The sequence below is a fragment of the Gymnoscopelus braueri genome, assembly GCF_963280865.1.
Source record: "Gymnoscopelus braueri genome assembly, chromosome: 9".
Lineage (NCBI taxonomy): Eukaryota > Metazoa > Chordata > Actinopteri > Myctophiformes > Myctophidae > Gymnoscopelus > Gymnoscopelus braueri.
In genome coordinates, this window is record NC_137610.1 from 17,070,669 (window position 1) to 17,096,093 (window position 25,425).

At 42.6% G+C, this 25,425-nt stretch overlaps 1 protein-coding gene across 1 annotated transcript; it reads left to right on the forward strand.

Annotated features, from left to right (window-relative positions):
* Positions 1-465: 465 nt before the first annotated feature.
* On the forward strand, positions 466-5,173 carry LOC308091749 (annexin A2-A-like). Its single transcript, XM_080437464.1, has 13 exons — positions 466-562; positions 1,304-1,358; positions 1,469-1,562; positions 2,035-2,129; positions 2,271-2,384; positions 2,724-2,814; positions 3,244-3,323; positions 3,416-3,475; positions 3,593-3,686; positions 4,097-4,192; positions 4,379-4,437; positions 4,672-4,794; positions 4,893-5,173. Exons 2-13 carry the CDS (start codon positions 1,314-1,316, stop codon positions 4,950-4,952), a joined length of 1,011 nt encoding a protein of 336 aa, XP_080293590.1. The 5' UTR covers positions 466-562; positions 1,304-1,313; the 3' UTR covers positions 4,953-5,173.
* Positions 5,174-25,425: the final 20,252 nt, after the last annotated feature.

Below are 25,425 nucleotides of genomic sequence, written 5' to 3' on the forward strand. Positions count from 1 at the left end.
TTTTCAAGTAGCTTTGAATAGCTTCTCAAGTACAACTTAAACAAAGCTTATATTGCGTAATGTTATACTTGGCAAATCATGTCTCTAATACATCCCAACATAGACGAACTATGGCATGTTGGATCTATTTTTCATGTATCTTTCTCTCCATTCAAGCCAGACATGAAAGAACACAGTGGTTCCTGAGTTAGTCAACAAGGCTCAACAAGTTGACTTTGTCTTAGTTTTTCCACAAAATTAGCCAAATGATGTCAAGCTCTGCCAAGGATACTGTAGGGTGATTTGTACTTAGTTGCATGCCGGTGTTGCACACCCAAAATAGCCTAACTCTGCACACTGCAACACGTGAGCTTGTAGATCTGTAAATTGTTACTTTCATCGAACAGGGTGGAGTGTAGAATACGTATGTGGAGTTGAAAGGGGAGTGTATTTTGGTTAGGGGAGGAGAAAGGGGAAGCCTTTTCCAGGTCAGGGAAAAACCCTGTGTTATTTAAGCACCACACCCAGTTCATTCCACGCAGCCCAGACTCTTCTGTGCATCATCTCAACTTTGTTAAATCAGGTAGGCGACAGTATTCATGTTTTACAATTGTGTTATAACTTTATGATTGCTTTTTGCCAAGTTAATGTGGTTACTTCTGCGGTAAGGTTTTAGAGAGTTCTCTGTCACTTAATACATTGGGAAGATTAGTGACTTAACCACATAACGCATGATACTCACCACATGATCCTGATCATTAAAGTACCATTACGTTAATGTTAGATTTAGCAGCTTGCAATGTGTTAAGTGAATTGTACTTCATGCTAGAAGAGTCCTTCTGAACATAAATGTTACAGAGCCTTAAAGACATTCCACAGCAAAGTATTTAATGAACCACCAAAATCTAATGAAACTTGGCTCAGGCTGTGTCTGCCTGGCAGACAATTTAGGATGTGTGTCAGAACTAAACTCCTAATGTGCTTACAAACAAGTTGTTTAAAAATGCTTAATTCATTGTTATCTGTAAGCATTAACAAGTAAACTATTTGATGAGATTAAATGGCTTATACTTGCTGTGGATAACACACTGAAACTGTGGAACGATGCACTGTTTCCTAAAGGCACAGCGATTTTGAGACGGGTACTGAAAACTTTCAGGAGGAAACTGATCTTGTGATGAAATCACAAGGCCCTTATGACTAATTTTTGCCAGTAAGGGGGCGGGGGTGGGGGGGGGGGGGCATACAAAGCAAATCTGACCTCAGCAGGGTTCAAAACTTTGTGTGATTGTTGATAAACCATTTATTCGTCATCTTTTTCCAGGACAATCAACATGGCTATGGTATCTGAGTTCCTGGGCCAACTCTCTCTTAATACAGTAAGACACTAGGTTTTAGTCAGTAACATAACTCCAACACTAAGGACATTGCAGTTAATCGTTCACTTGGATTCACTCCACACTCATTATAACATGTCTTGAATCCACAGTGCCAAGAGGCCACCTACCCCACTGTGGTTCCTGCCAAGGACTTTGATGCTGACAAAGATGCGGCCAGAATAGAGACTGCTATCAAAACCAAGGGTAAAATGGTGCACATGGTTACTGTAAATTAGTGGTTCAAGTGGGCAGGGCAAATAAGCTGATATTTGTGAGTCAGCTTCCTGGCTTTAAACCCGTTTTGACTGCTGGAAGCCTGGGAAAGTCTCCAATGTAATGCCTCACTGCTGACAGTCTCCATCCCAGCCAGTGGCCATTTCTGTCATGTTCAGAGCCATGGAAGCTTACTCAGTCATCTCATGGAAGGCCTGTCAAACTTGAAGGCCTGTCAACCGGTCTGCAATTGAATTTTATAATGGTGAAACAGTACAGTTAAAACTCTTTATACAGAAAATGGCTATTTTTGGAAACAATTGCTGTTTTACCTCTTCTGTTTACTGCACAAAATACGTTCAATAATTCTACGCAAGTTTATGCAATATATGAAAATTCTAATACATCATACTTTTGTCTGTTCTGATATGAGTGTATCTCTACTCTTGTACTTCAATGCCAGGGGTGGATGAGCAAGCCATCATTGACATCCTAACCAAACGGACCTACTCCCAGAGGCGAGACATTGCCTTTGCATATGAAAGGAGAGCCAAGAAGGTAGGCCATATAACAAATCTGGCCAGACTTGCCAGAGTCTGATAAGCTTATTTCCATCAATTCACACGTTACAATGCAGGGTCCTTGATAATATAGGCCACTCTCTGATACCCTGATGAGGTTCGATGCTTTTCTTAACAGGACATGATCACAGCCCTGAAGGGAGCGCTGTCTGGTTCACTGGAAACCGTGATTCTGGGACTGATGAAGAGCACGGCCCAGTATGACGCTTCAGAGATCAGGGGATCTATTAAGGTAAAGGACACATTACCTGATACCAGCAAACACTGGAGCAGGTTGTGAGGCTGCACTGCCCTCTCCTGGTCAAATGATAGTAATTGTGATTTAATTTGAAGCAGGGAGGAACTATTCAAACTCATTTGTGTGCCTAGAGATGATGAAAGTGTGATGATGAAAATGCTGTAGATGGTCTATTCAGGCCTGGGATTTAGACCTCCCCTCCTGCTGTACCGCCTTTTTCAACAACAAAATGGAAAATCAACATGGCTGCATCATAGTAGTTAAATGATAGTGTCAAGATGTTTCAGCGTATGATCAGAATGTAATCAGAATGTGTTTTATTTTCATTCTCAGGGTCTTGGAACAGATGAGGAGGTCCTGATTGAGTTTCTGTGCTCGCGCAGCAACAGTGAGCTGGTGGAGATCAAAAAAGTCTACAAGGATTGTAAGTCTAAAACGTGCATTTAATACGATTCTCAGCCATTAGTATGAGGTGTGGAAGCTGGCATCCCAAAAGCAGCATATCTTAGCAATCACCATGAATTTAATTGTTGAGCTTTTTGTACAAGACCTTTCATCAGAACCTGGTTCTTCTTGCAAAGGTTTTGTACTGAAAGCATAGCAATTAGCGGTGCTGCATGGAGCTTTTGTTTCAATGTTTTGCTAAACCTTTTGGAAAATGGTATCCCCAAAATGTTTCTTGTTCTGCCAGTGTCATAAACTTTCATTCCAACAACCACCTATACTATATGTGCTGTACAATGAACAGCAATGCATCCTCTCAATGCAAGACAGTGAGTCTTACTGATATAGAGCTGATACTGAATCAGTATCAGCTGAATATCTCATTTGTAAAGTTTTTTTTTTACTGCAGTGTTCAAGAAGGACCTGGATAAGGATGTGGCTGGGGACACCTCAGGGAACTTTGCCAAGCTACTCCTTGCCCTGGTTCAGGTGACATCTAGTGGTTCCTGTCTTAATGAATAATTGTCCTTAACACCATGCCCTAAACCAGTTCCCTGAGTCACACCATTATTTCTATGCAGACTAAGAGGACAGACCCATCCTGTGTTATAGACTACGAGAAGATTGATGAAGATGCCAGGGTAAGTACCACATGCATCTCATCTCAGTCAGCATACTGTATGTGAAACGCATGACATCCTGTGCCATGAGCTTGCAAAGGCACCCCTCTTTACAGGTGGTTCATTATTGTAACCCAGGCTCTCTACAACGCTGGAGTTGGGACAAAAGGAACAGATGTGGCTACTTGGATCTCCATTATGTCAGAGAGAAGTGTACCTCACCTCCAGAAAGGTACAAGATCCTGTCATGTTACAGCATTAAGTCGTCTTCTTAACAAATGTCTAATGAAGTGCATATTCGAGTGAAGGCTGATGACATGCAAGCAGATTTGAACAGGGGTCAGATGCAGGAATAACTATTTATGTGGTATGTAGCCACATAATTCTGTAAAAACTTTGATGTGACTAGGTCAGTAATAATCACTGATCCCGTAAACTCAATGTCCCCAGTTTGATTATCAATTAGGGACCTTTGTTGTTGGCCTCCTCACCCTCACCTGCATGTCTCTCTTCACTGTCCTGTGCAGACTTCTAATAAAAATGCTATAAAGATAATCAGACTTGTATGCTCCTGGCGTTCTAATGCAGAGTAAATACAATACTGTAAACACTGACTGACTAATTGTTCTCTTTCCTTGCTAGTATTTGACAGATATAAGAATTATAGCCCCTATGACATGAAGGAGAGCATCCGCAAAGAAGTTAAAGGAGACCTAGAGAAGTCATTCCTCACACTGGGTACGTGCACTGCACTTGACTATATCATGTAATTTGTATTACGTTTTAGAATAAGACGACAGATTGAGCAAGTCATAACAAATGTATGTACATTAGTTCAAGTTCCTGAATCACCTCCAAAGCTATTATGGAACATGACTTGTCAAATCTCGCATTTGATGTATTTATTTTGCATCTCTGTTCCAGTTCAGTGCTTTGAGAACAAACAGCTGTACTTTGCCAACAGACTCAGTGAAGCCATGAAGGTAATTATAACACCCACTTTCTTTTTCTTGCTGAAATTTGGTTATTTTCAGTTTTGGGGATATTTTTGGGAACAGATGCAAGTGAGAAGTACTGTACATATTCTTGTGAAAGTACAATATTCCTACAGGAACGCTGCAGCTGCCAGTGGCTTGCACCAGCATTGCATCACTCTGAGCTTAGAGTGCTTAGTGTTTGCTACTGTATGAATCTCAGTGCCTCTCTTGTCTGCTTAGAGCAAGGGAGTCAAGGAGAAGGTGGTGACCAGAATAATGGTGTCACGCTGTGAAGTGGATCTCATGAAGATCCGAACAGAGTTCAAGGCACACAATGGCCAGTCCCTGCACAAGACCATCACTGTAGGTGTCAACACAATACAGATCATAATATTTAGAATAGGAATTGACGGCCATTTGGGCATCCAGGCCCTCATGCTGTGTCTTTGTTCCACATGCAGGAGCACACCAAGGGAGACTACCAGAGGGCTATGCTTAGTCTGTGTGGTGGAGATGACTGAACTGAAGAATGAATGGACATCTGCTTTCTCATGATGTCCAGTTTCCACTGTTGGATAGGCTGGTGGAGAGGATGACCAGTGGGATTGGATTACAAATATAAACCAATAGTGCAAAAACAATGCTTACTCCAGAAGACAGTTTTACATGATCAAAGTATTAAGGCTCCAACGCGCAGTTTACAGTTTTTAACATGTACAGACAATAAAAATGTTTTGATAAATTAATGCTTTGACATGTTTGTTTCAGTGTTACAGTGTATGTGGTTCTCCAGCAGAGGGCACCGATGTAACATATTACGTCAGTGAGCATATTGTTTTCCAGATAAATAAGTGCTGAAATCCAGCCTGGAGAAATATGTGAAAAAGTTGTTCACTTCCGGCAGAAAGTGTGAAATTTTGCACCTAGGGGTATTTTTGGGCGCTGAATTCAAAAATTGCCGGATCCAAGAAGTCAGACCAAAGCGTCTGACTTATTAATTAGATAATTAGCATATTTGCTGCAAATATGCTAATTATCTAATTAATTATGCACAATACAAAAATGTACATGGCAGAAATGGATTCTACGGGAAAAAACACATAATAATCAACTGAGAAAAGTTTGGTACACCCTTTTATCGAATTGTTATATATATCATTATGCCAATTGATTCCTCTCCACACACAGTGTGTTGTCACTGCTGTTGTATTCTACTGACTCACCTGCCAGTGAGGAGCCCCCACCGGGAGGACGTTACATTTATTTCTCATTAACTTGTTTATTTAATCTGTCCTACTCTGTTCTTCTTGGAAGCATTGTCCTGAACAGAAACACAAAGTTCTGTGCATGGTAGATTAGCCGCAAAACATTTGCATTTTCCAGCACACCGTTTTTTACACATGCATTTGATCAGCTCTCGACACCCTTTAGACGCCACCTCTGCCATCACCGTCCAAAATGGACACCAGCCATCGTTCTAACTTTTCACCCATCCCCAATCTGCAGGTGAAGGAATCTCTGGGTTGGCAATTTGGGACTGTCCCCAGATGTGACCAGCTTGAAATACTGCTCTCTTCACATGACGAAGTGCCTCCTTTGTGGGTGGAATATTTTCCACTTTGCGATTTCCATGAGCAAATAGCTGCTTGCGTGCCTTGTTCACTTTCTTCCCCCGCTGGTAGGCGTGCCAGGCATGTAGCAACATTCGCGAATCAGCCTCTTCATGTGTATGTACATGGTTGAAGTTGAGAAACATCAGAAGGGGGGCTTCTTCATAGGTTGTGAGAAGTGTTTTCCCATCTGGAACAACCATTGTTTCTAGAGCAGCAGAATAATGTCTTTTTGTTGGAATCTACTCGAAGGAAGCTACTCCAGTTTCGTGGCACGGATGTCTGTTCAGTCACATGGAGTGGTATGCCCATGCCACGACCAAGCCTGGTTCCTTCCTTACGTGTCCCACACCACATCAACACGCATCACAGACTCCTCATTCAACTTTCGTGCAATGTACGGAAGGAACTGTTTGTGTGTTGCAAGGAACGTCTACGGTACGTACGGTACGATACGGTACAGTACAGTACAGTACAGTACAGTACAGTACAGTACAGTACAGTACAGTACAGTACGTACAGTACGGTAGAGTACAGTACAGTAGAGTACAGTACAGTACAGACCGTACAGTACAGTACAGTACCGTACAGTACCGTACCGTACAGTACCGTACAGTACCGTACAGTACAGTACAGTAGAGTAGAGTACAGTACAGTAGAGTACAGTAGAGTACAGTAGAGTACAGTAGAGTAGAGTACAGTACAGTACAGACCGTACAGTACAGTACAGTACAGTACAGTACAGTACAGTACAGTACAGTACAGTAGAGTACAGTACAGTCCAGTCCAGTCCAGTACATTACAGTACAGTACAGTACAGTACGTACAGTACAGACCGTACAGTACAGTACAGTACGTACAGTACAGTACAGTACAGTACAGTACAGTACCGTACAGTACCGTACCGTACCGTACCGTACCGTACCGTACGTACAGTACAGTACAGTACGAACTGCACATGCGTCGCATGTGCCCGTGTGTGTGCGCACACGCTGGCTCTGTGTGTGCGCGCACGAGACGACTCGCGCTAAACGTTGCGTGTGTGTGTGTGTTTGCGACGGGACCCGGGGGGTTCCGCGACGGGGGGGTGTGTGGGGGGTTGCCCGTGGGGGGGGGGTGACCGCGGGGGGTGCCGCGGGGGGACCCGCGGGGGGACCGCGCTACAGGACGTGCAATAACCTTCACCGGGTATGGTCTAGTTCTCAGTAATTACAACAATTCCGCCATCACCTTTCACAATAGCGTTCTGCTGTTCATGCATCTGATCGTGTGCCAAAGCAGAGAACTTGTGCAATGACAAAGTTCCCCTTGACAAATTCACGATGGGTATCTGGGGAATCATTTGGAAGTTCCTGATGGTCCGTTACATGCACTGTCAACCATCTAATATGCTATTTTTGAAGAATGAGTTTTGCTACAAAAATATTAAATAAGTGTGAACCCAGTAATATGATCTCATGTGAAAGAATACCCCTGAAAACATAGGTAGAGACACCAACATCATGAGGCTCAGATGAAGCACTTTGGAGTAACACTGGTTTCAATCAAATTTGCCATAAAAACAGACCGTAATCTGCTAAATTAATCTACAGAAACTGAAAATGTCAAAGTATTGCTGCATTACAATTTGGATTTCATCAAAACAAACTTGTTTCACATTCAAAAGTGATGAGGTGTCAAAGATTGGAATACAAAACCTAATTGAACCAAAAACGTTGGCGGCCATCTTTAATTCTCATTTTACGACCAGATCCCATGGGAAAAGTGCTTGGATCCGGCAAAATTTGAAATCGGCATACTTCAAACATGCCATATGCAAATTTTCACACTTTCTGCCGGAAGTGAACAACTGAGCCTTTTTTTGTTACATATTTCCCTCACTAGATAGAGATAGGTTGATGTGAATGGTAGACATTCTTTCAATGCCTTGTCACCCAGTCCTCAATTTGCACCTTGCACGATACCCAAAAGTCAGCCATTGGCCTGCACATGAACATCTGCTTCAGTGCCATATCAGTTGTAATCACTGATATGTAGAAATGTTCAGTTTACAAGATATACATTCAACGGTGTATCAATGACTCCTCCAATTCAACTGGCATTGCGGCAGCTTTGCCACTTCGAAAGGATTTCTTACTCATCTGTGCCAGGCAGTCTGATTTTAGGGGAATACGAAACAGCATTTGCGTTGCATTGAGATGACTCCGATTGTAGCCTTGGACAAGACTGACAGATATTCATCTCTGTGTCAGTCTTGTCCAAGGCTAGAGATGGGGAAGTGCATGTCAGTTTTACCCTCCTGCATTCAGATGATGATCCTGATGCTGAAGGAAAATGTCAGCTAGGTAGACCAGAGAGAGAGAGAGATTCATTGACCTTGACTACCACAGCCTTCATAGCATTACATGCTCAAGAATGGGTGGAGGTAGCCTACTAAGTTTTCCTACAGCTGAAGTTTGGTGCTGAGCGGTTTGCGAGACTTGCAGGTAGCTGCAGGCAAACACACACACACACACACACACACACACACACACACACACACACACACACACACACACACACACACACACACACACACACACACACACACACACACACACACACACACACACACACACACACACACTCTGACCTTTTTATCCCAACTGATAAGGCAATGGAGACTAGAACCACCAGACAAGAGGTTTTCGGTCACCTGGAGGAACTAATGAAATTGAAAATATACTTTGTGCTGGTAACGGAACAAATATTGTAGTGAATAGCGCATAGCCCTGCCCTGGAATAGAATCCGGATCGCCAACCCACCAGTCCGGCACCGCTAAGATAGCCGGCTCACTTATAGGAGCAAGTTACGGCCGGGCCACTTTTGTTGGGGTCGCTACCCCCCCCCCCCCCATTCGAGTCCAAGTGCGAAGACCTTGGGCTTAGCACTCCACGTACCTCACACAAGGAGAGGCGCCCCACTTCCGACACCAATGTAGTGAATAGCGCAACACTCTGACTTGCTCTGAGCTGGGATCGAGCCCGGATCGCCAACTCACCAGTCCGGCACGCAACAGGAAAGCTAGCTCACTCGGTACATGGATTTAGTGATAATGTTTATACTGTGGTATATAACTGGCTTAAGTAGTGCAAGAGATTTTAAGCAAAAGTACAACTCAAACTTGTAACCAATTGTATTTGGCTGCGCCTGCGGGCCCCAATATTAAATATTTTATGTCAGGGACCCCCATGCAAGATTTGTGTAGTCAGCACCATAGTTAGCACCATAGTCAGTACCATAGTAATAACATAGTCAGCACCATTGTCATTACCGTAGTCAGCACCATAGTCAGCTGAATAGTCAGCAGCACCATAGTTATTAACGTAGTCAGCACCATAGTCAGCACCAGAGTCATTAACGTAGTCAGCACCATAGTCAGCACAATAGTAACTAGAAAAAGTGCTCCTCGGAGCACAGGTCTCCGCCAGGTCAGGTAGGTTATTGTGGGCCAGCAATGTTCAGAATTTGCCAGTCAGGATGGAATATAAAAGATCGTACGGAACCATCTTGATCACTTGCCTAAAGAGATAATGTGTACTGATTTGCATGATGTTTGGACAAAATTTGTAGGAGTAATGTAAAAAAGAAAAATCGGCCTCCTGGTGGCGCTATAATAGGGCAATGTTAAAAGGATGGTGTTTGTTCTTCAACGTAGTGCGAATGTACGTGCAAAGTTCCACCGCAATCGGATGCTGCGTTCATGATTTGCAGCATTTTGTTCAAAATGGGCCACTCCTGCAAACTTTAGATGTCAATGTTAGCCAATCAGGATGGAATATGAAAAATCAAACAGATCCATCTTGATCACATGACTATAGAGATCATGTGTACCGATTTGCGTGACATTTGGATAAAATCTGAAGGCTTAATCTCAAAATATGTATTTTACATAAGTCGGCCTCCTGGTGGCGCTATAAAAGGCTAATGTGAAAAATGCAGGGCAGATGTTTTTCCTTGGCCTCTAGGGAGTATGCGTGCAAAGTTTCACGCAGATCGGTGCAGTTACAGTTAAAAACGCAATTTGGCCTTTTATAGCGCCACCATGAGGCTGATTTGAAAAATTCAAGTGACATTTATTCCTCGGCCTAGTGGGAATGTGCGTGTGAAATTTTATGGAAATCGCAAGCTGCGTTCATGATTTGAGGCATTTAGTTAAAAATGGACCAATCCTGCAAACTTTGGAAGCCAACCTTAGCCAATCAGGATGGAATATGGAAAATCAGACAGATCCGTGTTGATCACATGACTATAGAGATACTGTGTAATGATTTGCGTGAAGTTTGGATAAAATCTGTAGGAGTAATATCAAAAAATGGATTTTGCACAAATAGGCCTCCTGGTGGCGCTATAACAGGCCAATCTGAAAAGAAAATGGGCCAGAGGTTCTGAATTGGCATCCAGGGAGTATGTGTGCACAGTTTCGCAGCGGCCGGGCCAATGGTGCCGGAGATTAGCCGCTCGCAGACAGATGGACACACGGACGGACGGACGGACGGACGGACAGGGGGTAAAACATACTCTCTCGCCATGCCTTTTGGCGGAGACAATAATGTAGTCAGCATCATTGTCATTACTGCAGTCATTAACCTAGTCAGCACCATTGTCATTAACGTAGTCAGCACCATTGTCATTAACGTAGTCAGCACCATTGTCAGCTAAATAGTCAGCACCATAGTCAATAACATAGTCAGCACCAGAGTCATTAACGCAGTCAGCACCAAAGTCATTAACTTTGTCAGCACTATTAAAGTCAACACCATATTCAGTACCATAGTAATAACGTAGTCAGCACCATAGTCATTACTGTAGTCATAAACATAGTCAGCACCATTGTCATTAACGTAGTCAGCACCATTGTCAGCTATATAGTCAGCACTATAGTCATTAACGTAGTCAGCACCATAGTCATTACCATAGTCATTAACGTAGTCAGCTTCATAGTCATTAAGGTAGTCAGCAACATAGTTATTAATATATTCAGCGCCATAGTCATTAACATAGTAAGCACCATAGTCAGCACCATAGTCAGTAACATAGTCAGTAACATAGTCATCAATGTAGTCAGCACCATGGTCATTAACATAGTCAGCACCATAGTCACCCAGTTTAACCTCAAATGACCACACCTCAAGACTGCCCTTTGAGTTGAGCGCGCCTTTCCTGACAACAATGCTTGCCTGTAGCCGCTTACTTAATACATAGACACTAGTCCATTTCCGGGGATGTGCGCACTCAAAGTATCAAAGTATCAAAGTATATGCAGACTTTGAGTTATGTGCTCTGTACACAGTAATAACTTAGTGAAAGTTTAGTCTAGTTCGATCCACATCAACAGTTTCACAAAACATTACACACTGTAATCCAACATTTCTTTCTGGTTGATCGAAAAGGCAAAGGCTTATTTCAAAGCTTATTTATGCATATCCTTTATACATAAGTACATACATAAATAAAAAACATCACGTGGATGCACCTGGGACGTATCATCAGTGTTGTTGCCTGGGGTCGACGGGTGTTTCGGGTCTCACAACATACACCCTCGCCCAGGTGACCCAGCCGGGGTTGATCAAGCCCCGACTTACGTCTCAGTAGCTACCCACGGTCAGTTCTCTTAGGGCAAGACAGGGCCCCTCAGTCTGCTTCTCCGGAACAACTCTGCAAGGACCGGGGGAGGCTCGGGCACGTGGAGGGACTAGGTGGATGGCCTCCTGTCCGGGCCCCTCCTTCGTCTCACCAGGTCCAAGACCTGAGCATTGCACCAGACTCCCCCGCTCCAAACATTTCACTCCGGTGTGATGGTGTCTTGGGCCGTGGTGGTACTACAGGCTCCACTTGCGGCTTGCCTGAAAGGCCCTCCTTAAAGGCCTCACCGTGGGTTTGTTGAGCTTCTTCCTCACGGAAGACACAGGCTGGGGCGCCAACCCATACTGCTCCCGGGTGCCGTCTACATTTCGGTTGTCAACCGTCTCTCCGGTGGTCACCAGACTGTTCCTGGTTGTCATGTAGTCTATTCCTATGAGCCACTATAAATAGAATAACTATAAATAAAACTGGCACGTGGAGGGACTAGGCTCTGTGGATGGCCTCCTGTCCGGGCCCCTCCTTCGTCTCACGTACATAAGTACATACATAAGTTATATTAATTACAAAGGAGGCTGCTCATTTAATCATGGCTGTGTGTAACAAGTACAACCCGGTCATTTACCTGACGTTGAGTCGTAAGTCGTTACCGCAACCATGAGAAGTCCATGCTTACGTTGTTTCAGGCATCTGAGCTATTTGTGCAAATAACACAACGTTCATGCGAACATTGCACTTTGTGGACACAGCTCCAAATTGTATCCAAAGCGACTTACAATAAGTGCATTCAACATAGGTATGGAACGAAACTACTAATCACCAGAAGCATTAAGTGCATTCTCTTCTAAAACAAGATGGCTGGTGGAACACATTTTTCAACCTCGCTCAGATCCCTTCATTCCCATTCGCTAACAAGCTAACACATACGCCCTCAATCTAATGATTTACTTAGGCAGTCTTTTTAAGAAGAACATTGTTCACTTTATGTTCAGCATTGGTGTCAGCTGTTTCTGCAGCTGTTTCCCTCCACCTCCCCAGCCTCATCCTCTGCCAGGTAAGTAAATGTATGATTCTGTGGATGATACATATATACGCAGATATAACATATTATGTTATATCTGCGTATATATTTGTTTCTGTGGATTGTCTGTTAATCTGTATATTAACTTACTTGAAGGGTTCTATGTTGATGCATAACTCTATCTTATGCTCTGCTTCTGTGGGGTTTGTGATCTCAGATATTCTGTGTCATGCTTGCACAGATAATCTGTAGTATCACAGAAGCAGAGTCACACCGCCAAACTGAATGCAATAGCATTGCAATAAATGATTATTCCTGACAAAAGTGTCTAACTGAAATCCCTCACTGCTGACAGCCTCCATCCCAGCTAGTGGCCGTTTCTGTCATGTTCAGAGCCATGGAAGCTTACACAGTCATCTCACGGAAGGCCTGTCAAACTTGAACAGTCTGCAATTGCATTTTACAATGGTGAAAAATAGTAAAACTGACTTTTAAAAGTCATTCTATAATGGTAAATCAATAGGGTGTAAACAACATTCTCTATATATATCACAATACTTCTTTTGAAATGTGTTCACAGTTCTATGCAAGTTCATGTAAGAGATGGAAATGCTAAACCATCATCTTTTTGTGTTTTCTGATGTGAGCCAACTTAAGTACCTCTACTACTTTAGGCATGAGCGATTGTCATTGACACCCTAACCAGACATTCTTAGTCCCAGAGTCTACACATCACCCGTGCATATGGAACAGTACAGTAAAGGCCAGAGACCGACCAGAATTGCCAGACTCTGATAAGCTTATTTCCATCATGTCACAAATGTTACAATGCAGGGTCCTTGATAATATAGGCCACTCTCTGATACCGTGATGATGTCCGATGCTTTTCTTAACAGGACATGATCACAGCCCTGAAGGGAGTGCTGTCTGGTTCACTGGAAACCGTGATTCTGGGTCTGATCTACTAAGGTAAAGGACACATTACCTGTTACCAGCAAACACTGGAGCAGGTTATAAGGCTGCACTGCCCTCTTCTGGTCAAATGACAGTAATTGTGCTGGGAGAAACTAGTCAAACTGATTTCTGTGTCTAGAGATAACGAAGAGATGACGAACGTGTCAAGGTTTTGCAGTGAAAGCATAGCAATTAGCGGTGCTGCATGGAGCTTTTGTTCCATGTTACAGTATTGGTATCACCCCAATAACCACCTACTGTGCATGAACAGCAATTTATCCTCTCAATGCAAGACAGTGAATTTTACTGACATTCAGCTGACATTAAATCAGTATCTATCAGCTGAATATCTAACACGTAAATGTTTTTTTTTTACTGCAGTGTTCAAAAAGGACCTGGATAAGGATGTGGCAGGGGACATGTAAGGGAACTTTGTTAAGCTGCTCCTGGCCCTGGTGTAGGTGAAATCTAGAAGTGGTTCCTGTCTTAACCCATTTAGACATGAGGCCTAAACGCCTTCTAAATCCTGACCTAACTTTTCTGAAAAACTTCAAATATTTATTCCAAAATTACAACAAATGTATGTTGCTATATACTGTACATAGCGTTCCTGTCCTGAAAGGTATAGTTACAAATAGGGGTTCCCGCCCAAAATGGGTTAATGAATATTTGGTTCTTAAAACCGCGTCCTCATCCAGTTCCCTGAGTCACGCCATTATCTCTAAGAGGACAGATATTTTGCATGTAGAGTTGAAGGTGCATTGTGTGATATATTTGATAGACCTGAAAACAATACGCTTAGTATGAAGGTTTAGACACAATGCCCATATGGGCCATGTTCCATGTTCTTTTTTCTTTACACTCCAAAACATGTTGTCAAATAGGGCCAGACACTAATCTCTCCTTGCGAGTATTTGGCAGATATAAGAACTATAGCCCCTATGACATGCAGGAGAGCAACCGCAAAAAAAGTTAAAGGAGACTCACACTGGGTTATGTATGTAATATTTTATAATATTTTACTATGTCATGTTTTAGAATAAGATGACAGACTGAGCAATTATCATCACAAAAATGTGAATCACCTCCAAAGCTAATACAGAACATGACTTGTCAAATGCGAGTTGAATGTATTTATTTTGCATCTTTGTTCCAGTTCAGTGCTTTGAGAACAAACAGCTGTACTTTGCCAACAGACTCAATGAAGCCATGAAGGTAATTATAACACCCACTTTCTTTTTCTTGCTTAAATTTGGTTATTTTCAGCTTTTGGGACATTTTTTGGGGGAACAGATGCAACTGAGAAGTACTGTAAAATATTCCTACAGGAATGCTGCAGCTGCCAGTGGCTTGCACCAGCATTGCATCACTCTGAGCATAGAGTGCCTAGTGTTTGCTGTGTATCTCAGTGCCTCTTGTCTGCTTAGAGCAAGGGGGCCAAGGGGAAGGTGGTTGACATGGGAAAAATTGCTCTACACCGTTATGAAATAACTGGTACAAACTGACCTGTGGTTTTCTAAATAATGTGATGTTATGCATCATGGGAATTAACCTGCTCACGGGCCTGCTATTGTGCTTTGTTCCATGTACCGGTGTTTCCCACGCAGAGAAAGAGGCCTTGGGATGCCTTCCACTCCTTGACTATCTCAGAGATAGCGTCAGCTGGATCATCTGTTCACCTTAGGTTCCGTGAGAATTACAGTATGTAAACATGTATAGTATGTTAAGTTTGCATGCGGACTGTCTCTGTCATTCTTCCCTATGTCCTTTGTGTGTACTAACTAGATCACTGTACAGAGTGTATTTTTGTACTTAGTGTCTTCTTCTTGTTTTTATAATAAATATTATTCTAATCTATTTAAAGTCATCTGTGTTCTGAGTGTTTCCTTTTTTCCACCACAGTGGTGGTGACCAGAATAATGGCCTCAGTGCTCAAACACTGTGAGGTGGACCTCATAAGATCATAAGAAGGCACACAATTTTTAATTGAGGGGGCAATAGGAAATACTGAGGGGGCGTGGAATTTTTTTTTCTTCCGTTTTTTTCGCCTACTTTGCTTCTTTTGGGCTTGTTTTCCTAGGCTTCTTTCTCTCGCAATATCTGGCAACACTGTCCATGGCAAATCAGGGCGGAGAATTATTTGAATTGTGCAATGATGCATGATGGAATATGATTACTTTGATTTACGTCTGTGTGTTGGTAAAAAAAAATATTGAACCAATGAAAAGTATTAAAAAGCGCTTCTGACAAAACCAGCTAACTCCATTGGATCCTCAAACTTTCTGCTAAACCACTCCACCAAAGGGTGGGTGGGGTTAGCTGGTTTCGCTGACTCCAGGCTCCACCCCCTTTTGACCTCCAACCTCATTGTGAGCTTGGGTCCATTTAGCTGTTCTTATCAATGATGAGCAAAACCTCCGAACTTGTTTTGTTTTTGTCATTTCCTGAAAAATTAACATTTTGGAGGTACAGTAGCTGGTTTCTGCCCGACAGCAGAGATATACAATATTGAACATTTATTTAAACAATATTTAGAATAGGAATTGCTGTTGTCCATTTGGGCATCCAGGCCCTAACCTGCTGTGTCTTTGTTCCTCATGCAGTTCTGTGTGGTGGCTGAAGAATGATGTCCAGTTTCCACTGCTGAATAGGCTGTTGGAGATGATGATCATTGGGAAATATTAACTAATGGCAAGGATAGCAGTAGGCCTACCTACTTTTCTTTGTATCTAAATTGGACACACACAACAATTATTTTCAAGAAGACGGTTTTCAATTTTCAGCATATTAAGGCTCAGGTGTGAAGTTTACCTTTCTAGCACTTATACACGTGCAATAAAGATGTTTTGGTAATTCAATGATTTGACCTGTTCATGCTTCCTGACCCATTTCGTCATGGCTTTTTCTTACTTCCAGTTTACACCAGTATCCACCAGAGGGCGCTAGTGTAATATGTTAGGTTATAATAAGACACTGCTGCTTCTGTTTCATGGCCTCAAACTATCTGATGCCTGCTGAGAAACTGCTTTGATGTCCTCTTTATTATTTAATACAATTAAATATTTGATCATGAATAACATTTTTTTCATCTCATTTCCTAATTATTACAGGGGAATATTTATCTGATGACAGATTATATCCAGGTTGAATATTTTATTTGCACGAGGCAGAAAAAAAAAGGTTGAGTTTTTTAAGCAGTCTTTGCATTTCAGCAAAATTCAACATCTACTCTTAATCCTATAAATCTGAAAGTTCAGCATTTGCTAAATTGGAAACTTATCAGACTCTCACAATCATTTGATAAAGTGTTAGCTACAGACACTCTCTCTTACTGAGAATTCTGTGATATCTTTTTCATTTTCCAGTAAGAGGTTTTATCAAGATGATTTAATCATTAGTGTGTTTTTCCATGTTTGTTTGGTGCTAATATTTTAATTAAAAATGTTAATTTTACCTCCGGCAAAGATGATTTGCATACTACTAAACAAGCTTCTATACAGTGTGTTTCTGCTGTTTAGTTTGCGGTCTCCCAGGATGAAATATCCGCCACAGTGTTGACAAGGCATTTCTACAGGAGGATACGCACGAATGGCCCCAAAAGACAGAGAAAAAGAATACAACAGAAAATAGATATTATGGAGAAAAAATAAAGCTTACACAGTAAAATCCCCAGTGCTAATTGAACTCTGAGAATGTACAAATGTAGCCGACATTTGTACACTCTCAGAGTTACAAATGAATATATTAACACTGAGAATTTTACTGTGTAGCATTTTGTAGCCCAGTGATGATTAAAATATAATCCCTGTATCATGATTCAAATCTTTGGCGTCAGACAGATAATGCTACTCCCTAATATAATTTCAAATGGCTGAATAACTGAGGAGAGAGATGGCTTCAAATCTTAACAAGGCACTGAATTTATGATCATTTTGTAATAATATTGATGAGAACATTAGCCCTTTGTGATGGTTTATGTTTATTGCCAATAAAAAAAAATAGTGTAAAGTAAGGTAAAACGGTATTTTGCAAAGCCGGGAGTGAGATTTACACATGGATATGGTGACAGATTAATCTCTGCGCCATAAAGAGGAGAGTACCCCCATATTTTTCCTTTTTTTATGTGGATGTACAACATGCTGTTCTGTTCAAGGCCAGCCCGTGGGGACCTCCGGCAAACCCAAGGGGAACTCTCTCCTCAATTGAAACGATGCAATTTACAGTCGCAAACGCTGGCACTTCATCATTCAGAGGACTTTAACCCCATGAATGTCAAACACAGAGCATGCAGGGAAGGTGAAGGGATGCCTGCTATTACCATAACAACTAGAGTCAAATACTGGCACTCTAAAAGGAAAGGAATTATTCCAATATAATTACTTTATGGCATCTGCGTTGGAGAATAATGATTTTCCATCTCTGGGAAAAAGAATTATTAGAATTTGGCTAATTGCTCAACATTGATATGGAAACATCTCATATCCAGTGGCATCAGTCGGTTGTCATTCCCAGGTGTCAGACTCTCGCACTGTTTAAACATTAAGGGTCAGAGAAATAGTTTTCTTGGTTCCAACACTTCCTGTCCCAGTTAGATTGAGGTCCCCCTTTACTTCACCCCAAACACACAGGCAAGGCCTAGCTAGGCAGCCCTTCAGGCAGCCAGCAGCATTAAAGTTTCAGAGCACAGCTGTATAGCTTCTGCTGGCCCGCCAGACATAACAACTGTACATTGGGAAGGCAGTCGTTTGTGCTTTTCATTAATTCATTGCGTGGAGTGGAACGCACGGCCCAGAGAATCGATGGCTTCTCTCTTTGTTTCGAGCATACCCTCATCTCTTTGACAGATCTTAACCAAGACCAAATTCTTATGCAGAGAACAAAGGATGTTTAATTATGGAATAGTAGACCACAAAGGTCCGTGGATAATTGTGTGTGTGTGTGTGTGTGTGTGTGTGTGTGTGTGTGTGTGTGTGTGTGTGTGTGTGTGTGTGTGTGTGTGTGTGTGTGTGTGTGTGTGTGTGTGCGTGTGCTTGTGCTTGTGCGTGTGTGTGTGCCTGAAGCTCTATGGGTCACATGCATACTGTAAATGAGCACTCCTACAGGCTAAGCTGCGAGACCTGCTCCCTCAACACAAACACAGAGCCGAGAGAGACAGAGTTTGATTAATATTTTCTTAATTATCATTATTTAATTCAGCGAAGAAGCCACAGCGTATTCAGTCAAAGCATGGCCTCTGTCGGCACAATCCAGAATATCCTGGCTCATTAAGGGGCAGGGTGAGATCCTGTATATGGTAAATAAGAGGCTGTTTCTTGTGCTGCCCCCCCGGGGGAGGGTTGGCACCACGGTGAAGGACAACTTCTTCTAAAGGCTGGTGCCACGCCGGCCTGCCACTTCTCTCTGCTCAGACCGTGGATCTGGATCCTGCTGCCTCTGGCATTGTCAGTGCCGCTTCCTTTTATGAGCCTCAAACTGAGACAACAGCAAAGGCAGAGGCGAGCGGTGCTCGTCACGCCGTCACGACGCCTCCTTTGTACAGTCGACTGGTGATTGAAACAACATAAGAACCCAGAATAAGGCCTGTCTCCCCTTGAGTTCTGGCTACAGTCAGCCCGTCTCTGCCGACAAAGACACATATATGGAGGAGTTTATAAAAGAGCATTGCATACAAGCATGGCATATTCAGCTCTTTGGAAGAGTTCGGGTTCTGAGGCTTTGGAAGGGCCGAAAAGAATTCTCAGAAGCATGTTGATTTTCAGAACTTTGACGTTATGAAACGCTGTACATCTAACTCACCACAGGGAGAATCTACATCTTAGATGCTGCCTGTTCAACACACCTCCACATAAGTCTGACAGGTGCGATATTCTTTATTTGCAACAAAACAACCACATTCTTTTCCATTGCTCCTACCCTCCTCATCTTTCATAGCAAAATGAGTGTTGTAGGCTACTTCCATTTGAAGAAAAGTGTGCCCAGAGACAAAGCCTGACTTTTCCATAGTTCATCAGATCAGCACTATTTGATGCTTTGGGCTGGACTCGATGCTGCGTTTCTCATTGCTGCAAGATATCTCTTTATTTGAAAGGATGAGGCTGCCTCCTCCTAGTTAGTTCAAGAGTCAGTGATTCAAGATTCAAAGTGTTTAATTTGTCACTCACTCATACAACTACAAGCAGCGAAATGTTGGTGTGACATGCTTCACAGACTGCTCTAACAATAGCAGTATATATAAGAAGATATAATGGTGGTTATATAAAATATGATACATGTTATGTAAAGACAAGTAAAGGTCAAACCTTTAGTGGCAATGAATGAAGTGTACATAAATGAAGCAAGGGAGAATGTGATATAGCCAACAGAAATTACAGTAAATACAATACATAGCGCATGTAGAACATGTGCAAAATACAATATGTGCAGCCAGGAGGTATTGTCCACAACAGAAAATGATTAAAGACAACGTGTGTTCTGTTGTGAGCAAAAAGGAGTTGTTTACGGATTTGTTTTGTCATTGTTCATCAGGGCTCTGATAACATCAGGATAAAGAAACTCTTGCTGTGTCTCTCTGTGGTGACCTTGTGACACTGCAGGCGCTTGCCTGTCCGCATGATGGACCCTGTCAGGATGCTCTGAGTGGTAGCAGAGTAGAAGGATTTCAGGACCGTCTCTGAGACCTTGAATGTTCCCAGAGCTGTCTGAGGTGATCCAGGCATTGCCTAGCCTTCCTTGCCACAGTGGATTGTGCTTCTACTGTGTCTACAATGAAGGCCTAGTGAGACAGACATCCTGTGCCACTCTCTTAAACCCTCTATTCTTAGTAAAACGGACCTACAACATGTACTTGGACCGTTTTCCTCCGTCTGCACCAAATCTCATCGCCAGAAAATAGCCAATCTACAAACTCACAGCACATTGTGGGCTTGTAGATCGACTGTTCCCCCCGAATAAGCATGCTGGGGTTCAAGTGGTTAACTGCAGTGGTCTGCCAAACATGCATAAGGAAATCATCTGACAAGAAACATGGATGATGAAACGTCCGCCATGGTTTATGGAAGCGTAAGATTATCCTCAGGTTTTTACCAGACAGCAGAAAGTTAATAGTCATTAGTCAATAAATAATCTTGAGAACTAGTGTACTACAGTATGTGCCTATCACATTCATGCAAGCCTGTTCAATCTGTCCATGGGGCTCTGTGGCTTCCGGCCAGAATCACTAATAATGATTTTCTGTGAAGTGGTTTTAATGGTCTGGCCCTTATGCTGTTTGCACATGCCACTAGATCAGTGTGGGTGTGTGTGTTTTGTAGCAGTCTTGATAATAATAATATACCAGGAACTGGATGAAGGCAAACATTATCAGGGATGCATATTAATGTTTATTTACACCACAGCTAATAAGATGTATGCTCCCCTGCTAAATAAGCCAAGATGATGCAAGGGTAATTACTTTTTTTTTTCTATAGACATCTATTATTCACACTCAAGCCTGCATAAATAACATTAGTTAACTTGCAGCAGTAAATTAGATTACCTGTCTGAGGTTGTTGTTTTTTCTTCAGATATGGACAAAAATCAACATGATTGTCACTGCTGTCAAAACATACTCTCAATTTGATAAAATATTCAGGTGTGCTGTGAGCAACCTTTTACATAATGCAACTTGTGCACACACACACACACACACACACACACACACACACACACACACACACACACACACACACACACACACACACACACACACACACACACACAGAGAGAGCTTAGGCTCACTCGTGTGAGCATTTTGGCATTGAACCGCTAACCTGTTAGAGCCTTGGGATTGACTGAGAGGATCTGTAATCCACATTGTCATGCTACTTTAATCCCATCTCCTGAAGGCAGGCCCTGTCACCAATGTCCTTGTCAGGCTGGCCACTGGGCCCTCTAGTTCTCTCTCTCTCTCGCTCTCTCTCTCTGTGTCCGTACACACGCATAAAGACATGTGCTTGCGAGCACCCACGCACGTGCACGCACGCACGCACGCACGCACGCACGCACGCACACACACACACACACACACACACACACACACACACACACACACACACACACACACACACACACACACACACACACACACACACACACACACACACACACACACACACACACACACACACACACACACACACACACACACACACACACACACAGCCTGCCTCACCTTCATGCAAGGGATGGAAATCAGGCAGGCAGACACTCGAGCATGAACCAAATGTCAGCGACAAGCCACAGGGAGAAGGAGAGGAGCCCATGTTAATTATTACAGAGGGAAATCATTCCCGTTCACCTGTAACACATGCGATCCAGGAGATCTGTGGATCACAAGTCATTTTCTCCCCGCCCCTTGAGGGATAAACGAAGAACAGACACACAGTTTCAATGAGTAGGTGTTGAGAAAGCAATGATTAACTTGGTGATGGATGTGTTTTTTATTTTTTACCATGGTATCATTGGATGGTAAAGTGTTCTGTTTACTGCTCTTCTGTGAATTGTGATGACAATATCATCTTAAATGCACAGAGAGGACATAAAAGCAAATGCTTCAAAAGATCACCAGCGTATTGAAGACGGCGAGTTCTTTTGTTCATCATGTTATGAAAGGAGAGCGATTGTTTTGAACACAAACCTTTGAGTTCTGTCATGTCTGACAATAGAAATCTAAAGTTTTGGATAGGTATCTACAAATTATTTCCCTATGTTCCCACTGCACTCGCTCTCTCTCTCGTGCTCTCTCTCTCTCGCGCTCTCATGCTCTCTCTCTCTCTCATTTGACTTTGAGCGAGGGGGGGGGGGGATCCTTCCACTTCTGACAACACGTTTCCCATGTGACACTTAACCTTTGGAGATTTCCCATTCTGTCTGATCATTTGCTGTTTGGTTCATGTTAATTAACCCTGGGGCCATATCAGAGGGTTGCACGCTTTGAAGAGCTAGAAAACAGAAAGGAAGAGGTATGGGAGAGAGAGAGAGAGATCTTGTTGCTTTTAGTATTTCATATCTAGCGATTCATTTCCCCTACCCCGTGCAAGAGTCTTGACTGTGCCAGCGAGGACAGTGAATGGCATAGGTTGTCGGATGCAAGATGTCGGAAGAGGAGTTGAGGGCAGGGTCCTTTGCTGTCACCGCAAGTCACTGTCCCACGTAAAGAAGTTGGCCGGAGCGCACTGACCTCCCTCAGGTGGCCATGGAGATGTAAATGAGTTCAGAAATAGCACACAAGACGGTTTTCATAGCCCTCGGCTCTTCCAGACAAAAAAAAGGAAAGGATTTTTTTTTGTCTGTTTCTTTTCATGCTTCTTTTTTTTCGCCTCCTGGCGGAAATGGTCTTCTCTGTACTCGCTTGACAAACACAAAGCACGTTTCTCAGAGAAAAGTGCCACTGGTGGCAGGCAGAGCGATATTGCCGGAGCCCATAGAATATGCTGTGCATGTGCAATTATTTTGTAAACCAGTTCAGCGCTTGGGTCTCTTCTCTCCAAGTTTAGCCTGACACCATAAAAAAGGCCATGACGTCTCTACACAGCAACACCCTGAGTGTTCAGTTAACTGAGAATGTAAACATTTACCCGTAAAAGGGTCACTTTTTACACTCTACAATGTACAATTTACTCTCAGAGATAAGTTAACACTCAGGATTTTGCTATGCACTACACAGCCTGTGCTAACCTCTGGCCTTGCCTATAGCATCACTTCCCACTAACAATTCTGAGCGTTAAGTAAAAAATACACATTCCACCACTTTCCAGTACACTTACACTGGCACTGTATCTGAAATTACAAGTTGCAGTTTATTTGTTAGCTTTTTTTTAATCTTGATGTGAATATCTTTTCTTACAGAAGTGATGGGTTGAAATCCACCGCTCTGTAACAGTGGAAATATTCATGAGTGAATCCGCAGGAGGAGAATAAGAACCGAAGCACAACCAGGGGCTTTCTTCTCCAGGTTCTCAGGGCAAATCTGTTCCTGTGCTCTTCTACCATGATGCTTGTCTAAAGCACATAAAGACAAAGACAGGAAGTGTGATTAGCCATAGAGAATACAGGAGTGCGGTGCTCCCTCCAGGATAAAGTCTTGAGGTGCGACTGATCAAAGCTATGCCCAGAGACAGAGACAGGGGGAGACTGAACCAGCACTTTTTCAATGGCCATCTCCGCCTTAAGAAAGGGGCGCGCGCGGGAATATACATATTTCCCTTTCAGCATCTCTGCCAGAAAGTTGGCAATAATGAAACAATGTTACACTCTCCCTTGTAGCCTGTATGTATAACTCTCATAATGTTAGCTTGTGAAAAGTTCATAAAAGAGAAGTTGAGAAAAAGGTCTCTCTTGTCACGTATACATAATATATGATGTAATTTAGTTAAATTTGATGTGTATATTATGAAAAGTATTAAAGCAAATGATAATGCCTCATGTGCATCGGAGGATAGATTTCTTATTTATTTAGCTGCTCTGATTGTACATACTGTATATGATTTGCAATCAAGCCAAAGGCACCATAACCGTAACTCTCTACAATGTATCCAATTTGTCTATCAAATGATCCAGTTTCAATCACATTCTCTGTCTGCTGTATTTCCATTCTAAAACAATGCAAATGATGAGCCAGAAAGCATTCATAAGATTCAGATTCATCGACGCTTGGTAACTCTATTCCCTAATACAGAATAAGAAATGGTTTCATACAGAATATGCCATCTGTCACCATTCTCCTTTCAAGTGGGGCTACATGGTGTCTTTTCAGTAGAGGAGAGAAAGAGATGCAGGTATACTTTAATTTAGAGAGCCTGGGGGGGGGGGGGGAGTACAAGGTTGTGGTTGGTAATTGAGACGGACAGATCACGATTGAATCCCTTCATTATAGATGTGTTTAAGGGGAAGCAGACCTCTATGGGACTGGCTGTATCAAAAGGAAGGCTTTGATATCTGGGCCTCAAACACTTTATGGTTGAAGTAATGACAGCTGCCTGCACCGAAAGTTACTGCTTTTGATTTGATTGTCTGTCTTCTGGTGGGAAGTTTCTCCAATATCAGCATCAATATTTGATATTTCTGTAATGACCACATGGGCTCCCATATTGAAATTGTATGTATATACTGTGTGCATCTACTATCTATATATCTCTCTTTCTATATATCTATATATATATACTATATCTCCACGCACGCACGTACACACACACACACACACACACACACACACACACACACACACACACACACACACACACACACACACACACACACACACACACACACACACACACACACACACACACACACACACACACACAGTGGAGTTTCTGTAGCACATCAGTGATTTCATTTCATTTCCATTCTCACAAAACCCCACCTGAAATGCAATACAAATCCTTCAGCGACGCTCCAGAGGAGAATGCACATTGTTTATTAATGCATTGTTAGCATTGGTATAGCCAGCCAACCGTCAATATACGTGCTCATAAAAGCTCAAATTTGAATTTCTGCCATGGCCTGCAAGCCTTTAAACTAGGAGACTAAATATATACTTACGTACATTTCATTTCAAGGGGGGAGGGAATCCTCCCTGGCTACGAAGAACTTTCAGGGTTAGGAAGCACATCATTAAAAATGGGAAGAAATATTAAAAGGGGATATGAAAGCGTGAAGATCTGCTCGCCTTTGGCTACTCTTCACTTCAAAAAGAGCTCAAGATCTTTCCTTCCCTCAGACCAGCTTTCTCCCTTGTTATTTGACTT

What these genes read in the sequence shown, in the direction of transcription:
- LOC308091749 (XM_080437464.1), top strand. Translation starts at nt 1,314, where the DNA reads ATGGCTATGGTATCTGAGTTCCTGGGCCAACTCTCTCTTAATACA. An exon ending in GCCAACTCTCTCTTAATACA is followed by an intron (nt 1,359 to 1,468) that starts GTAAGACACTAG and finishes TTGAATCCACAG; the next exon opens with TGCCAAGAGGCCACCTACCC. An exon ending in GAAGTCATTCCTCACACTGG is followed by an intron (nt 4,193 to 4,378) that starts GTACGTGCACTG and finishes TCTCTGTTCCAG; the next exon opens with TTCAGTGCTTTGAGAACAAA.